This window comes from Etheostoma spectabile, chromosome 3 (genome assembly GCF_008692095.1).
Source record: "Etheostoma spectabile isolate EspeVRDwgs_2016 chromosome 3, UIUC_Espe_1.0, whole genome shotgun sequence".
In the NCBI taxonomy this organism is placed as follows: Eukaryota; Metazoa; Chordata; class Actinopteri; order Perciformes; family Percidae; genus Etheostoma; species Etheostoma spectabile.
Genome location: NC_045735.1, coordinates 5,812,458 through 5,830,571, shown reverse-complemented (window position 1 = coordinate 5,830,571; position 18,114 = coordinate 5,812,458). Strand labels below are relative to the sequence as shown.

The following is an 18,114-nucleotide window of genomic DNA, read 5'->3' as shown; positions in this document are numbered from 1 at the left end:
TTTTTTTTTTTTTGCTGCCTTATTGCCATGCTATGTGAGCAGAAGTGGGTTTTATAGTACTCCTTAACTAATCATATACAAATGATTGGTCTCAGCAAGCACTGTGTTGTACTGTTGCACTGTACTGTTGCACTGTTGTAACGTAACTCCATCGAAGCGGCGACCCTCTGTAAACGTTATGAATTCAAACATGCCTGACCTCTTGGTCATTTAAGACAAATGCACTCTGTATGCAAATAAACACGTGCAGCATTTGCGTTTGCAAAGACCCAATACATTGTTTTTTTTTAACCGGTAGGGGCAGCAGTAATATCGTACATATTCGTAAATTCGGGTAAATCTTATGAAACCATAACTAAAAGGTTATTGTCTACCCGTGGTCCCTGGAGACCTCGGACAGGTGTCATATCTGTGAGCTCCGCGGCTCCACATCACCCGATCATTTTCAAAAATGCCTCATGTGGGCTCCCCTCCGTCTCAAACACACCTAGTTGATTGGCCCGGCACGTCTCAGGCTGCTGGAAATCTGTCCCAAGCAGAGAGCTACCTGTTTCCAGGGAAATCGAGGGCTCCACAGTAGATTTTTTTTTCTAGACTTACTTTGGCAGTGTCTCTTTTGAATTGACACTTTCAATGTAAAAGTTGTTTATTTAACAACTCCCTTGCAGTAATAACCAGTATTTCTGTTTCTTCCATAGTAATTCAATGATCTGATGGTTTTGAGATAATGCAGCTAGTCAGGGGTGTTGCAATCTCTCCAAATATAATTCTAAAATCATTCTTATGTCTGGACGTGAAATTCAGTTTACTGATTGAAGCAGATAGTGGGGAACTTGACCTTAACTTGGTGTGCTGTAAGAGTAAGCTGCTGTACGACATATTCATCAGTTCCACAGTATGTCTAGTGTTTCCTTTGCTCTCTAAGATGGCCCTCGTCTGGTATGTGGTAGCTCTCTGTGAACTGTAGCCCCAGTTTGTGCCTCTCATGTAATCATCGTCTTCACATTTGACACTGATGCTGTTTACATTTACAAGTGATTATTTTTAGCCAGTTCCCGATTTCTCAGACTCTTTTGTTTTACACAATGCAACTCTACTGAAGATTTCAGGCAATTTTGAAGTTTTGTATTTTTGTGTTTTTATTATACCTTAATCAGCTCATGCAAAATTCTCAAACGTAAAAATTCATAACAGGAGTGGCACAAAATTGAGCTATTTGAACATATTTATCTAATTCTAGTCTATCTACCTAATTTGCATAGTTTCCTTGCCCTGTTCATCAACTGTGTGGGTGTGTCTTTAAACTTGTTTTGGCTAGCTCTTAGCTTTAGCCACAGTTTGAATGGGTTTGTAGTCAAGTTTTGGCCTGTTCTTTTTTACTTTAAGGAGGCTACAATGTAACCTTTCTTTTTGTCTTCATATGATTAACCCTGTATCCTCTGTTGAAAGAAATAAGATAACATCATTTGTAGTTTCTATTTAGAGTCCTTTATATATTTAAACTTAGTATAGTGTCAATCCCTTAATCGTTTACCAGTATTACTAGGAAAGTACTGTTAGTATTCAATGCTGGGACTCTGTTCTCCTTCCACAAGACTTGCATGATGTCTAGTCCCTCTCGCTAGGGGACTGCTTATCAGTGACTGTGGTTGCCTTGGGTGGACTTTGGCCCGTTCCCATAGGCCCCGGCTTATGCTATAACACTGGCTTTAAGACCCTGTGCACAATCACTGTCTCTGTCACACACTCATCCACACAAAATGGAAAAACTCTCATATTAAACTCAAGATGACAGACAACCATCAGTTTTGCATTGTTTTTTAGGAATGATGCACTTTGAGAAGGGAGGTAAAGAGTATTGTGTCTTTTAAAGGACACATCAACTGGACACAGGGCTCTAATGTGGACAATCTGTGACCTTTTAGTGTGCAGTTGCCCTAAGGTAGTCAGCCTTTACAGTATATGGTTGCATGTAGGTCAGATAAAGAAAGACAGGGTGAGTGTGTGTTTGAACTGTTTGGATTTTAAAATAAGTATTTTCCAGCCTATTGAAATTATCTTTTTAACTGCCACCTATGACCAAATAATGGCTCTTTAGTACCTGGTTACATGCAAAAGTTGGAGCTTTGCAAATTGCCCTTTTTTCTGCCTTTCTACTTTTTTGCACTCCCTCCCCCTGCGTAAAAGAGAAAAACCAAAGGGGAAGGGGGTGAAGGACGTGTAAGCACATAGCTCAGCTCCACGTGGCCATTGGTCTCCTCCCCCTTCTGTGCCGGAAGGGCTAACCAACCAGCCTTCCTTTGCTGCTGTGGCACCACACTCCTCCTCCTCCTCCTGTGCTGGTTTCCTTTCCTCTCAGAAGGGATGAGCCTGAAAAAAGCGAGTGAGTGTGCAGGATGACAGAGAGAATGAAGAAAAAAAAGAGGGGAGTTTCTTCTGCTAGCTGCAGCTCATTTGATAATGCTAAGTTTTTTTTCCCCCCCTGGAAACCCTTCCATTCCACCCTACTCTGCCCCTCCTTCACTCCGGCCCCTTTAACTGTTTGTTAGTCTGTGTGGGAGGGGTTGTGCATTCCAATACCATAGCTTTACAAGCCCACTCGCTTTATCCTTTTTTCCCCTCCCTGTTCTGTTCAGCATATGAGAAAGGGTGATTCAAGTTGTTAGCTAGCTTACTGACAGTCAGGCCCAGCCCTGCTCTGTCCTGTTCTGCTGACCTGTAGAACTCTATCACAGCCTGACTGTGTGCGAGTTAAGTTGAGATAAAACTCGATTGGCTACGTCCACCCGCCATCCTGCTTTGTGGGGTTTAAAGTCCAGCCCCGTGTCTGTTGGAACAGCTACTCCAGCCCCAGGATGAGAGAGGCCCGCTACGGTTTGTAATGCTCCGAGAAGTTAAACCAGAGAAAGGTCAGTGGCGGCGAGCAAATATTGTTGTTCTTAAAAGTCCAAAGTAGGCCAGAGTGCAGCAGTACGGTAGCGGCTCACTGTTAACTTTTACAGTTTAATCCTTGTTCAGGGACTTTGTTCGTCACTTTGTTTGGCAGCGCTGTATTTCATACCAGTTTCATGACAGCTCTGACTTCCTAGAGTAAGTATGTAGAGTGTCAGTGAGAGTGAGAAAAAGCGAGTGCTAAATAGAAAGCATGTGTTTGTAATGTGTGGGCACTCCTTATGAGTGAGTGATTAGATGTTTTTCACTCAGTTTTTTCCTCCTCTGCCTGAGGGTTGTGTGTGTGTGTACAGAGGAAACCCTTCGGTTATCTGTCTGCCCTGTGCGTGCTTTGCCTTCTTGAGATGCATGCATTTTCACAATAACTTAAACTAGCAGTGGAATTTGTTTGATAATTTTATCAAGTTAGTCAACTTAATTCTCGCTCAGTCAAACATTATTACTGGTGTCTAACTGGTAGAAGCACATGGTTAGATTTTGTGTGCCTCAGTGTTCACAATGTGAGTAATGTAGCTTTCATTGAATCAGAGGCAGCTAGCAATTCATAGACAGAGAAACAGCTGACAACTGTAGGCATTGCATCATGGGATGGCAGCTCTTCTTTTTTACAATGTTTCTTCAACTTAAACATTTTAACGCCTGCCTTTCTCCTTATCTTCTGCATTTATGGTAGGAAAGCAGCTAGTTATTGTGCTCATCCACACATACAGATTATTCTTTTTTTATTCTTTCCTTTCTGTAATCATTTGTGCTCCCACACTGACTGTGGATCTCTTTCCTCTCCATCCATAGATCAGAATAAGAGACCCTAACCAAGGTGGTCGAGACATTACAGAGGAGATTATGTCAGGGGGCCGCAGTGGCTCTACCCCAACCCCACCACAGGTGAGCTACAACACCATGATTTGGACCAAAGACGGTTAACACATCAGACTAGCACACTGTTACAGTTTAAATTTGGGTTTTGGACACCAATTAAATTTTTTTCAGGAAAATAAGGCAAGGCAATAAAAGTGTAGTGAATTGACAGAAAAAAGATGGAACACTTGCAAATCGGTTATCAGATCAGTACAAATGTAGTGAGCATCAGAAGTTTAGTCACACTGATAAATTCAGTTTAAATGCTCATTGATGAAATTAATCGGGGTTGTCGTAGTTCACAAACTGCTTTTAGGTCATGTTGGCATCAAATTTATGTGGATCAGGCGTGCGTGCGTGCGTGTGTGTTATACTTTATGTACTAGATACTTTTTACTCTCTGGCTGTTACCTGGCAACAACTCCTCTTTTTCTGGGGTCTTATACTTTCTATTGTGTAAATGTCAGCTTAGCGTCTTAAAAGGTTTAAATGGAATTGGAATGGATTATACTTGTCTGCTCTGTCCATACGCTACTTCTTTATGGGGACTGTTATAGATTGCCAACTGATCTATAATTTGCTCTGAGTTGTGACGTGTAGCTAATGTATCCACCAAGTGAATGATGTGAAACTATTTTTTCCCCCACCTAGTCAAGTGGAAAATGTGTTGTCCTCACCGCTAAGGTCCTACCTTACTTTCTGGTGTGTGTATGTCTCTCAGCAGACAGCCATATCGGGATCAGAAAGTACAGCTTTTGTCCAGGCCAACGGTGAGAGTGTCACAGCTGTTGCTACACCAGCACTGGTTAGACCAGGTAAGTGCCACATGCACAGGGCCTTGAACACAGTCACACAAAGATATATGTACAATTTTCAAATTATCATTTTAATATTGTTCATAATTGAATGCATGTGTATTGGTACTTCTGATATAGTTAATGCAGTTATTATTTGCAGTAGCAGGTTATTTGTGTACCTTAAGATAAGTACTGAATAAAAATGTTTTATTTGCATTTTCAAGACTGTCATTAGCTTTCATTAAATAGAGGTCTTAAATTCAACTTGAGCAGCAGTGTTTTCAAAACACTTTACTTTTTTACTGTGAAAAAAAATGACACTATTCCCAGCTAAAGGCTTTAAGCACAAAAAAAGGTTTGTGTTGTTGAGCGCATGTTTCACAAATTAGCTTTCGGTTAAAAAGGTAATTAATTAATAAATAAAACCAGCCAACATTTTGTAAGCTTACATGTTGCAAAAGTTTAACTGTGTGAATATAAGGGCATTATAAATTACACCCTGCAGGGACAAAAACTGTAACCAAGTGATCTTAAATAGCCGAATAATTAAGGACTCTATCTGTAAAGTGTCTTGAGATAACTACTGTAATGATTTGACACTAATTAACTTAATAAATCGATTGAAAAATAAATTGATCTGGACACCAGAATGTATATTTTACCCACCTATGTCTTAGACAGCTGTGTGTGTGTGTGTGTGTGTGTGTGTGTGTGTGTGTGTGTGTGTGTGTGTGGTGTGTGTGTGTGTGTGTGTGTGTGGTGTGTGTGTGTGGGTTTGGGTGTGTGTGGGGTGTTGTGTGTGTGGGTGTGTGTGTGTGTGTGTGTGGTGTGTGGTGTGTGTGTTTGTGTGTGTGTGTGTGTGTGTGTGTGTGTGTGTGTGTGTGTGTGTGCAGTAATAGTGCTTTTCAAAAGTCTAACAACATATTTTTTTTGGCCTTACAGATGACAGAGGGAAACCTACGCCCCCTCCTTTGTCACCGACCCCTGAACTTGCTAAGGGTGACCTCATCCCGGCAGAGGCAACCTCCTCTGACACGAACGCTGAGCCACCTGCACCCCCTCTACTTTCAGAAGCAGAGGATATCCCTCTCGAAACTATTCCTACTCCTGCACCCAGTGCTCCTGTTGCAGATGTGATGGATTCTCCCCCACCTCCCAGGGAACCCACCCCACCTCACCAGTCAGCGCCTGAGGTGCCCGCCTACCCTGCACCCCTCCCTGACCCTATTCCCACCTCTGCTGCACAAGACAAAACAGACAAAAAAATCACAGAGGCAAAGGAGAAGGAGGTGGTGAAAGAGAAGGAAGCTAAAGCAGAAGAGGCAGCTTCCCTTCCCTCCACTAACGGTGTTGCAGAGGTGGAGCCCAAAACCCTGATGGTCATGTTGCCACCCAGTCACCTGGAGACTCTGGAGTCTCCCATTGCACAGCCAGAGGAGCTACGCCTCCCCAATGGCCTGCCACTGCCAGACCCTCAAGACCCCGAGGTGCCTGCCACCAGCCCGACAGAGTGTGACGACAGCCCCATCGCTGAGCCTGACATTTGCGAGCAGTCTGTCATACAGACCTCCGCAGCTATCACTCAGGCAGCAAATACACCTTTGTTCCAAGCCTCACCTGCCCCTGTTGATCAGCCTTCACCCGCTGTCCAGGAGACTGTTGCTGAGCCAGCCGTCCAGGCCGCACCTGCCCAGCCTGAGGTACAACACACGGTTCCTCCAGTCACCCTGGACATCAAAGAAGATACCCCAGTGCCCCAGTCCACCGCCAAGGAAGAGAAGCCATCTCCTGCAGAGCCTGTTTCCATAGTTGACAGCACCCCAGAAACTGTGCCCACTCCTCTCTCTCCCACAGCAGAGGAGAGGGAGGACACCCCTCCTCCCCAGACAGTCACCCCTGCCCTTGTAGAAACTACAGGTCAGTTGGTTACAACATGCTAACATATTTAGTAGTTTAGAAATGTAGTCTCTTCCGTCATAGAAAACCGTCCTTGGCAGGACTCTTCTGTCAGATGTTTGAATTGGTCTGAGGCTGATTGTGTTCATCTTCCTTTCTTAAGCCGCTGTGTCTGTGCCAAAGAAAAAGAGGAAGATGAAAGATCTTAACAAAAAGGAGGCAGTGGGAGACCTCCTGGATGCTTTTAAAGAGGTATGTGTGCAATAATCTATTTATTTACTTTTCGTGCCCTTAGAACTGCTTTAATTATCCTAATGTTACTCCATGTTAACAGAGGCAAAGACACAAACTTAAACCTTGATTTAATTAAGCAGCTTTTTCTGAATTTTAGTGTAGCCGCCCAGGGTGGTTATATTTTACATAGGACAGTCTGACTGTCCTAACCACTCTCCCATCTTTAAACCAGGAGCAAGTAGTGGCTGCGCCGGAGCCCGAGCCAGCCCCAGTCCTAGCACCAGAGACCAAGCCCCCTGCTGCTTCCCCTCCTGCCCCAGAGGAGGCAGACCTGACCTGGGAGGACAAAGAGGACAAAGAAGACAAGCAAGACGTTGAGAACATTAAGCCAGATTCTAAGCAGACCGACACTGACAAGAAGTACCAGTACAAAGAGGGTTAGTCTCTGATACCTTTCAGTGTGAACAATTATCTCATGTCACTTACATCCATGATTTAGCAATGTGTCAGTTGACTAAACTTACATTTGCTTTTTGTTAAACAAGGGAGTGGCATTTTACATGATGTGCCCTTTATATGATATGAGTGTTCAGTCGAAAAATGATAGTTATGTTATGGCAAGGCATCTTTTTTTTTTTAACAATAAGCACAAGAAGAAGATTGAACAAGAACATTTTTAAATTGCAGGTGGCTTTAGTTAATTGTAGGTCATGGCTCTTTGCCTTCTGGCAGCTTTGTTCTAGTATATGAACACATAAACACAGTTAATTGAACATCTGCCTTCAAAATCAAAGCATAAGATAATAAATAATTTCAGCAGTTTTTTTAAGATTGCCACTCATTAAATAGTAACTCTTACCCACAGATAAACCTTGTCTTACACAAAACAGAGATTACATATACTGTAATATACATTTTCTGACCTATCTGCCACCTTGTGGACATTATCAAGCATGACAGCATCAACAGTTACACAGACCTAGACCTTATTTTCTCTCCTTTATTAGAGTAAAGCTTGGTTGTGTAGGGAGTATTACGTCTCTGACACTATGTCCCAGTTTAATTCTGAGTTGATACTGAGGGTACTATAACTCAAACAACAAATGTTTTCATTAAAAGAACCTATGGTCATTTTTTGTTTTGGTTTCTATTTCAGAACAATGGAAGCCAATCGACCCAGAGAAGAAGAAGCAATATGACCGAGAGTTTCTTCTGGGCTTCCAGTTCATCTCAGCCAGCATGAACAAGCCTGAGGGCCTACCAGCCATCAGTGATGTTGTCTTAGACAAGGTTCAACCTGTCATACTAAAGACATACAGTCTTGAATAGTTTGTTTATATTATGTAAATGTGTCTCTGATTTTTGTTTTGAATGTTTATTGATTTTCTGTTACTCTTGAATGGCCTCAGTTTGATTTAACTAGTGCTGTATAGATAAACTTGTCCCCATGTTGAGAAAAAGACCTAGATCTTTTGAGTCAGTGAAAGTTATTTTTGCTTGCTTTGTTTGATCACCACAGCAGCACTGATAGAATGTAACTGATATTTTTATGTTTCTTGTCACAGGGATATTAAAGGTTGACAGAATTATATCTTAGCAATTATCTGAATAATTTCAGTTTCTGCTTATTTCTGTCTTTTTAGGCTAATAAGACCCCTCTGCGTCAACTGGACCCCAGTCGTCTAACAGGAATGAACTGTGGCCCTGACTTCACACCCTCCTTTGCAAATCTTGGCAGGCCTGGCATGGGAGGAGGAAACAGAGGACCAGTAAGTTATACATTTTTTTAGTGCGTTTCAAAAGCTCTGCACTTGAAGGTTATAGTTGATAAATAAAATAGTCATCCCCTGTCTTTTCTCAGCCGCCAGGTATGGGCATGGGAGTTGGTGGTCCACGTCGCTCCCAGCAGATGCAGAGGAAAGAGCCAAGGAAAATCATCACCACCATGTCACTCGGTGACGATGTGCAGCTGAACAAGGCAGAGAAGGCTTGGAAACCTACAGTGAAAAAAGTAGTTCACAATCGTGCAGTAGAGGAGCCTGAGAACGATTCAGAGCATGCTAAGACTCAGGATCTGTTTAAACGGGTTCGCGGTATTCTCAACAAACTGACTCCCCAAAAGTTTCAACAGCTAATGAAACAGGTGACGGAACTGACTATTGACACTGAGGAGAGATTGAAAGGAGTCATAGATCTTACCTTCGAAAAGGCCATTTCTGAACCGGACTTTTCAGTGGCCTATGCCAACATGTGCCGCTGCCTTATGGGGGTAAGTGATACCACACACTTTGCCACATGGAAATATGTGTTGAGTGAGCTTGAATGCTTACTCTTTGACTGAAGGTGGTTCACTCCTGCAGTTGTTTACAGAGCTATGATATGTGTTAAATGATAAACTAAGTCAATTTCATTTCTAATAAGGCATAAGCCTGTATGATGATGTTTAAATTTAAAAACCTCAGACTATTTTGTGGTAATTATACCTTTTTCTGGACCCAAAAGTAAATTCACACAACACATGCATTTCTTTTTTCATAATTATTTTTTTCTAAGAATTACACCTGTTTGTTGAAAAATACTTTTTGAAGATGAGAAACGTTTTACTTGTTCTGCTGGATAAAGTTCCCTAAGATACTATCACAGATTCATATTCAGCGGAGAAAACAATCCTCATTTTTGAAGCCTTTTCTTTAATAAATGTAAAGCATAAAATGCTTCCATTAAAACATAATCATAAATCCCACTTTCTTATATGTAACTTGTTCACACACTCGCACTCTCCTAACAAGCTTTTGAAAGCGGTCAGAATGACTTTTTTGTCCGAATCTTTTGGCTGCTGAGATCATAACATTCTGTGATACTGGTGAATCTTGGCTGGTTGACAGATAAAGACTACTTACTACTATACACCAACATCGCTGCCTAAATTTGTAACACACTTTTAAAATAGAGTTAAAGAAACTTGCAGCCAAGCCACATTTAAGCTACAAACAACCCATAATGCAACACTCTTTTAATGTCATAGGCTCACTCTGTAACAAACAAACCAGTACCTGCTCCATTATCTTAATGCATCTGGACCCCTTACAAATATGTTGTCAGCATCAAGGACAGAGGTAAAAAGTAGACACCTTTGAAAATTCAGCTTACTGCTAAAAAATAACCTCAACAGACCCACAACAGAAATTAGAACATTCGGAATGACGTTTTGATGCAGGTAGTTAAACTTAGATATTTACCAACAAATCATTTAAAACGGGGGAAATAGTTAAATGAAGAAACACTAAAAATAGTGGAAGAATTTCAATGATGTATTTATAATTTAGATTACTTCCCAAATATGTAAAAAAAAAAAAAAGGCAGGACAATTATAATATTCATTGTCCGAGTCCTGTGATGAAGTTAGTGCCACATATCTGGGCTACTGATCTAAGTGATAGGATTGCAGAACAAAAGACTGAATTACACATAACAATGTTACACACTCTTTACCTGTTCTTTTTTAATGTAAGTTTTCTCTGCTCTGCTCAGCTTAAAGCCGAAACCACAGATAAGCCAGGAAACACTGTGAATTTCCGCAAGCTGCTGTTAAATCGATGCCAGAAGGAGTTTGAAAAGGATAAAGATGATGACGAGATCTTTGAGAGGAAGCAGAAAGAGCTGGATGCTGCCTCAGTGGTATAGTACTACCTCATAATATATAGTTTGGGGTCTTCATTTAAACACAAAAACGAGTCAAGTTGGTATATAAACTTGGGTATATGGTGGGAAGTTTTTGAAGGTGAACATATAACAAGAGGAAGCCACTATGCTAAGATTTTTTCATACAGCTAACTATCCCTCGTCACGATTTCCTTATGTTGTCATACATTTCTATATGACATTGTTTCTCTGGCAGCCGGAAGAGAAACAGCGGCTCAGCGATGAGCTACAACAAGCTAAAGACCAGGCCAGGAGGCGCTCACTGGGCAACATCAAGTTTATTGGTGAGCTGTTCAAGCTTAAAATGCTCACAGAGGTCATCATGCATGACTGCATTGTAAAGCTACTCAAAAACCATGACGAGGAGTCCCTGGAGTGCCTGTGTAGACTGTTGTCCACTATCGGCAAGGACCTAGACTTTGAGAAGGCCAAGGTACAACACACACACACACAGTGTTAGATAGTGTGATGAAGGGGAAATTGTATTCATAAGTGCACACATCACATATCCTATATGAATGCATGCTGATGAATGTGCAGTTAGATTGTGTTTTAATTTTGTATTGTAAATGTAGTGTATGAAATGGACTCACCAAACTGTTGTGGTCATCTCCAGCCTCGTATGGACCAGTACTTCAATCAGATGGATAAAATAATAAAGGAGAGGAAGACTAGCTCCAGGATCCGCTTCATGTTGCAGGATGTGCTGGACCTTCGACGGGTAATGCATAAACAACATGCACACGTAGACAGTACATTACACACATGCTAAAAAGGAATTGCAGCATATTACTTGAAATACTAGGGATCAGTGTTGTATAGGATCAGTGTACTTCAAGGTTGAATCATTTCTTTAGTTTGCATGATCATGTTTAGCATATTCTTTGTTTTATATTGTAGTGTGCGTTCATGTGTTTTGTGTTTGATCACCTCCAGGAAATGTTTGAGTTTCACTTTGTGGGTATTTCAGTGTAGAGAGTTTCTTTTAAGGAATGCTGCAGTTGTATAGTTAGGCTCCCAGTCCCGCCCACACATTGTTACTAAACTTGCTGTCTTTAGTGCTTTTACAAGCCAAAATCAGCTGCTCCAACTCAGCACATTTGCCCAATTTAAATGTCAAACACAAACACATATACACACACACTTTTTTCATTCCTTTATAGGTACAAACTGAAGAGAAAAGTTAAGAGTCAGGATGTTGATCTCCTGATCTATTCCAGGTCTAGTCTCTCCCGTGTAGGGATGCCATGAGTACTAATACTTAGTTAACAAGTTGATGCTAAAATTCTGAAACATGACAGTACTCATTTTTACCTGGATTACCACAGATAACCTTGGTACCGGGATGTAATTCTTCCGAACTTGACGGGAACAGCATAAAAGCCTCAAGTGTTAGTCTGTCGTTAAATGCCAAAGAAGAACGCCTACCAGTACAGAAGAACAGTGAATATCTCTTCATCTCTATGACGCTAGTTAACTTTAACCAGCCTGGTTCTGTGTGTAAAAACAACGGCAGAGAGAAACAAACTTAACATACCTGCTGTTGGAAGGTGAACTCATTAAAGATAATACCTTATGCTGCTAGCTGTGTGGTAATGCCAGGCTTTGGAGCTGTGGGTCCATCAGCTACCACCACAAACAAAATTTAATTTTGAGTGAAACTCTAAACCTATTGTTAGCCTTATGCTGAAATACTAGTTATAAAGGAGTTTATTTTGAGGTACATGGGATTTATTGTTTTTTTGTTGTGGTGGATATAATTGGGTAACGAGTCGTGGAATTTCACTGGTATTGGTATCGACTACTAAATTTCTGGTATTGTGACATCCCTACTCCCACTAACATCATAGTAAAATAGGTATCCATTATTACCACTTGTCAGTATTAATACTCCTAGATGTCTTTGTATCACCTGTCAAAATGAGAAATACTTCAGTACAATTAGGACAGTTGGTCAGTTTGATGAGTCTACTACGCCTGTTGAATATTATTTAAAAATGTAAAGTTACAATGTCTTTGGCGGCACCTTTGGCAATAAGCTTGCAGGTATGTTTTTGAATCTCACTTCCCAAACAGCTTGCGTGTTTTCATGGAAATGTCGCCACATATACCCAGTTCCCAATACTGCAAATGCAGGGCTTTCATCATCTATTTGACAAAAGATAGTGACTTAACAGACATGTATTTAAATTAAAATCTTTAAGATTATTTACCTTAAGTTGTATAGTAGGCATTGGTGATATGGACAGAATAATTACCCTAATACTAATAATATTATCTATTGATACAAATAACAATAGATTTTTTTAACCTTGATTGACATTATATTTTCCTATCCAAAACTTCCAGAGAAGACAAATCATGTAGAATATAGAATTGTCAATGTAATCACTCACCTCTGCCCTGTACTCCCAATCTGTCCCTCCATCCCATCCCAGAACACCTGGGTGCCCCGGCGAGGCGATCAGGGCCCCAAGACCATAGACCAGATCCACAAAGAAGCTGAGCTGGAGGAGCACAGGGAGCATATGAAGGTGCAGCAAGCCCTCATCTCCAAGAAAGAGACGGGAGGCGGCCCTGGAGGCAGGATGGGTGGAGGAGGTTCCGGAGGTCGTGGGGGCCCTCACACCCAAGGCCGTGGTGCTCCTCCCCAGGACGAGGGCTGGAATACAGTGCCCATCTCCAAGAACCGGCCTATTGACGCCTCTCGCCTTAGCAAAATCACAAAGGTAGGGGAGAGAGGCCAGTGTTAATATGAATGAGTTATTAACCAGTTGTATGACACTGCACACATTAAATTAGTTAAACTTTCAACGGCAGCAAATTCATACTTAGCCTGTTTTATAGTTTTAGCAGCTAGTATGTATTTAACAAACAGTTTCTTCTTTCAGACTCCAGTTCTTGACTTCAACAATCAGTTGCTTGCCCCAGGAGGTAAAGGCACATGGGGGAGCTGGGGTAAGGGCAGCAGCGGTGGCACCAGTGCCAAACCTGCAGATTCTGGTAGGTGTCCCATACTGATGTGATGATTATAAATAATGTATAAATAATAATAATAATAATGTAGTTGAGCACCTTTAAAGCAGAAACTCAACATATGCTTTGTTATGTACTTTGATCCCAAGGCCCAGAGCCAGGCGGCCGTCCCAACACCAGCACTCTGAACAGGTTCTCAGCCTTACAGCAGCCGTCATCCTCCACAAGCTCTTCCCTGGACTCAGACAGACGAGTTCCTCAGAGGTGAGGAACAGGACACAATTATTGAAGCCTTTTCAGAATCTCTACTGGCAAATGCACAGCGGGACCCTACAGAGTCAGTCAGTCTTTGTGTTATCTTTTCCTGACTCTGCTCTTTCTCTGTCCTTATATAGAAACAGTTTGAGTCGAGAGCGCAGTGATCGCTTCGACCGCTCTGATCGTGGCGGTGACCGATTTGAAAGACGGGATGAGCGACGGGACGATCGTAACCGGCTGCAGGTCACCAAGCGAAGCTTCAGTCGGGAGAATGAGGAGCGAAGCAGGGAGAGAGAGCAGCGTGGGCCGGCCGATCCTGTCCGCAGAGTAGCGAGCATGACGGACGACAGAGGCAGCAGAGACCGAGACAGAGCCAGGAGCAAAGAGAATGGTAGGACGCATGACGTAGCGGTAGTGTAGATTTAAACTACATATTTAAATCGGAGCATAATCTACTGTGCTAGGAATAGAATTCCCTGGAAATCCAAATAATCAGAAAATATGTTTCGACGTTTCAGCCATTTTTATCGGCTATCTATAAACTCTGAACTATGTACTATACTTACCAAAAAAGAGGTTATACAGCAAGAAAGCTTTTTACTTTTGTTTTTTCTTTCAGCAAAAGTTAGGATGACTTAAAATTTAAAAAAAAAAAATGTGTTTTGTTTGAACAGTTAAGCGGGAGACAGCTGCCCCCTCTCCCCCTCTCCAGACCCTGACCACCACCAAGCCTGCCTTGACCGAGGAGGAATTGAGCAAGAAGTCGACAGCTATCATCGAGGAGTACCTCCATATCAACGACATGAAGGTACACGCTGAAATGCATTTGAAGATGAAAAGAAAACCAGACTTCCCTTACAAAGAAGTACAAATCAGTTTTTTCTTGTTCCATTGCTCACTTGTAAAAAATAAAAAATGACCCGCTGACAAAAAGCGCTTAAAAATTGCTGTTGTCTTGATTTGTCTTTACCTCGGTTCATTTCCTGCGGCTGCCTTAGAAAAAAAGGCACACCGTAATTCATTGAATACTTTTAATGTTCGGAAGTCGAAACGGGAAATATTTTGTTTGCAAATACAGCCCAGGTTTATCCTTACAGAACAGCAACAAACAATCTGTGTGTCCTTTTCTGTCCCTACAGGAAGCTCTACAGTGTGTGCAGGAAATGAACAGCACTCAGCTGCTCTTTGTGTTTGTACGAAACGGACTGGAGTCTACGCTGGAGCGTAGCACTATCGCCAGGGAGCACATGGGCCTGCTTCTGCAACAGCTCATTAAGAACGACATCCTCCCAAGACAGCAGTACTATAATGGGTCAGTATGGAGGCCCAGAGAGGTGGTTCAGTGTATAAAAGGTGTCATTGACTTTCACAGAAAACCAGTAATAAGTAAATATATAAATCTAAGAGCAAGTGGACCTGGACCAAACTCTTCTGTGACATGTGTTAGCAGAGTTATTGTGTTGACTGAAAAAAAGTTTATAACAGGATTTAAAATATACAGGCTTTAGCTAGTGAACTAGTCTCTGAAAATGCATATGTTTGAAAGCAGTTGCTGAAGTTGAGTTTGTGCCAGTGAGGTGCCATATTGCTTAGTTTCCCCATTTGTTAAGTCATTTTGAACTTGTTTTTTGTCCTTAAACCTTGAATAAACTTTGAAATGTGTGCACTGTGTGTTTCCTCAGGCTTCAGGAGCTCCTAGAGGTGGCTGAAGACATGGCTATAGACATCCCCCACATCTGGCTCTACCTGGCAGAACTGATCACTCCCATGCTCCATGAGGGAGGCATCCCCATGGGAGAACTTTTCAGGTTAGTCCCCAGGCCTTAGTTGGCCCCTCAGCATGTCAGCAAGGGAAATCTGCAAGAGAAGATACCTTTTTGGCTGTTTGTCTAAACTGTGTTGACTGTTTTATGCTTCCAGGGAGATCTCAAAGCCTTTGATCCCTCTGGGCCAAGCTGGAGTCCTGCTCGTCCATATCCTCACTTTACTCTGCAAAGAAATGGTAAGAACCAACCAATCAATTATAATTTTAAAGATTTTTTTTTTTTTTTTTAAGAATTTCTTTGGGGCTTTCTGCCTTTTATTTGATTGAACAGCTAGGTGAGAAATGGGAGAGAGGGGGGAGACATGCAGGAAATTGTCACAGGTTTGATCGGGACCATCGACCTCTGCATCAAGGCATAAACCTTGAAGTATATGTGCGCCTGGTCAATGCACTGATCCAACCCGGACACTTATAATCCTTTTCTATTAGGAATGCGCCTAATCCAGGTTTCAGGTTTGCATTTGGCCAAATATTGGGCTTTTTGATGGGGTTTGGATTTGGCAGCTTGCACTAGGCACACTACGATGGTTGGCTTAATGACACTGCCGTTGACTATGGGAAGGTGTTTATGTAGGTGGAGTAGGCTGTGAGAAAGTGAAAATGGAACTTATGAGCATTAAAAGCACTGCCTGGCGGCAGTACCCCCAACCAAAAGATGGCAACACAAGCCTCGCCACAGGCCCAACCCGTAGCCGACCTGTCCCGCGGCAACAAGGACCTAAAACAACACACAACATTGCCGCTGCCAAAACACTGGCGCATGAAACATCAGAAAGAACACGAGTTGCGTATGAAGGAATCTACAGACAACAGCCAAAATGCAGCAAATTGAGGTACGGCAAGGGAAGGACAGTCACAGCTAAAAACTGGTGCCTCTTTTGGCCTATCAGCTGTTCTCTCTGTAAATAGGTCTCCCTACAGTGGGAGCAGAGCAACTGAACGGCCGGCTGCTGCTCGTTAGCTAACGTTAACTTTCTAATTTCTTTCACCCAACATGCCTTCATCAAACACTGGTTAGCAAAAATTTGCCAAATAAACTGTCACTCATCTAGTGATAGCGATGTGCTATGATGTAAAAAGAGTGTGTGTGAATTCAACATTAAGTTGTTACATTTAACTATTTTACAGGCTGTGGACGTTGTTTACTTCATTAATGTTTTTACTGTGTTAATGGACTGAGGATGGGAGTAGGTTTTGGTTTCAGATTTGGCCGAATCTTAACCAGTGGATTCAATATTCGGCCGAACCCCCTGGATCTGTTTTCGATACATTATATTGTATCTAATAGTGCATTCTTATGACAGATAAGGCTTTTTGAATATTTTTGAAAACCAACACTAATTTAATGCAGTTTTACTCAGTGCTGTTTTTTTTGCCAATCACACTGAGCAAATATGTAAATTTCAATCCGTTCATTCAGCGTGTTGATGCCGGTGGGATCAGTGTATGTGTCCATTGTATAACAACCAATCTGCATCTCCCTCATTAGAGCCATAAAAAAGCAGGCACCATGTGGAGGGAGGCTGGCCTCCGGTGGAAAGACTTCCTCCCCGAGGACGTAGATGTCAACAAGTTTGTGACAGAAGAGGTGAGAGGTCGCTCACCAGCTTCATCATTAGCTGAGGAAATTTGAAAACAATATTTTCACAATATTAAACAGTTGTTAATCATCCATTACATTGTAGGCCTTTAGTATAGGTATGGTACCCTACTAAAGTATCAAAACTTTATAATAATTAATATTTGCTGACAGGATTAAATTTCAATAGAAACAGTTCATGAAGTGCAACATTACAATATTGTAAGCTCCAGTTTTTGTGTTACACCAGAAACCAAACTTCATGATTGTGAACACTGTATTCCCTTTGTCGTATTACTGTGGTCATAACTGATTTTGTAGAAGTTGAATGTGAGTTTGCTTTCAGGTAATGAATGAGAAGTGGAGTGAGTAGAAGTAACACAAGTATTTTGAAAAGATTAGCAAAAAGCCTGTTTCTGTCTCCATGGTGCTAACTAGAATGTGGAGTTCACACTGGGCGATGAGTCGGAGGAGAGCAAAAAGGAGCTGAGCTCTGCAGAGCTGACCAAACAGCTGGAGAGACTGATCCAGGACAAGGCCAACAACCAGAGGATCTTTGACTGGATTGAGGTTTGTTTTCATAGTAGCAGTCCCCAGCTTTTTTTTTGAGCCATGGATCGGTAAAACACAATTTACCTTCAGTGGGAGCTCTGTGCTTGTTCTTGTGCAACCAAACGGACTCATATGTGGATTAGGGTGACACTCGAAGTGTTTCTTAAGTCCAGTTTATTCCGTGATTTTGTTTTGATTGCTGTCACGCCAGAAAATCAGGGTGCTTTGTCTCCTTGTGCCGATAAAGTTTGGAAGGCTTCATTGCCTTGCTTGCTAGCTTGTCGCCGCATATTATGCAGAGCAGGCTTGGCATGTGAGAATATCACCTAATAAATCCGTATTTAAGGTAGGCTCCTGGTATTTTCTGTTAATTTTCGTTTTATTTAAAGTTGTAAGTTCCTTTTTTATGTCTCCTCCTTCACGGGCCTTTCCCCCTGAGCAGAAAAAGTTTTGCGGAGACATTTGTTTACTCTTTTTTTTTGGGG

General features: G+C 41.9%; 1 protein-coding gene and 1 non-coding gene across 14 annotated transcripts in view; both read left to right on the top strand.

Annotated features, from left to right (window-relative positions):
- eif4g1b (eukaryotic translation initiation factor 4 gamma, 1b) overlaps window positions 1-18,114 on the top strand; it is a 36,174-nt gene that overhangs the window by 16,240 nt on the left and 1,820 nt on the right. For 8 of the 13 annotated variants that reach the window (XM_032504700.1, XM_032504690.1, XM_032504672.1 and 5 more), the window contains 21 exons: window positions 3,745-3,837; window positions 4,532-4,625; window positions 5,550-6,524; window positions 6,667-6,755; window positions 6,970-7,174; window positions 7,894-8,027; window positions 8,381-8,506; window positions 8,599-9,006; window positions 10,269-10,415; window positions 10,636-10,872; window positions 11,056-11,160; window positions 12,878-13,168; window positions 13,331-13,442; window positions 13,565-13,679; window positions 13,811-14,064; window positions 14,348-14,481; window positions 14,813-14,985; window positions 15,356-15,481; window positions 15,594-15,675; window positions 16,988-17,086; window positions 17,516-17,647. In XM_032504700.1, the coding sequence (XP_032360591.1) occupies window positions 3,745-3,837; window positions 4,532-4,625; window positions 5,550-6,524; window positions 6,667-6,755; window positions 6,970-7,174; window positions 7,894-8,027; window positions 8,381-8,506; window positions 8,599-9,006; window positions 10,269-10,415; window positions 10,636-10,872; window positions 11,056-11,160; window positions 12,878-13,168; window positions 13,331-13,442; window positions 13,565-13,679; window positions 13,811-14,064; window positions 14,348-14,481; window positions 14,813-14,985; window positions 15,356-15,481; window positions 15,594-15,675; window positions 16,988-17,086; window positions 17,516-17,647 (4,131 nt within the window). Of the gene's footprint in view, window positions 1-2,621; window positions 2,910-3,744; window positions 3,838-4,531; window positions 4,626-5,549; window positions 6,525-6,666; window positions 6,756-6,969; window positions 7,175-7,893; window positions 8,028-8,380; window positions 8,507-8,598; window positions 9,007-10,268; window positions 10,416-10,635; window positions 10,873-11,055; window positions 11,161-12,877; window positions 13,169-13,330; window positions 13,443-13,564; window positions 13,680-13,810; window positions 14,065-14,347; window positions 14,482-14,812; window positions 14,986-15,355; window positions 15,482-15,593; window positions 15,676-16,987; window positions 17,087-17,515; window positions 17,648-18,114 lie in introns of those variants that run through there. The other 5 variants (XM_032504681.1, XM_032504662.1, XM_032504726.1 and 2 more) reach the window with 3 other exon arrangements.
- Window positions 10,126-10,195, top strand: LOC116687180 (small nucleolar RNA SNORD66). The gene has a single exon (XR_004331493.1). It is a non-coding gene; the product is annotated as a small nucleolar RNA SNORD66 (small nucleolar RNA).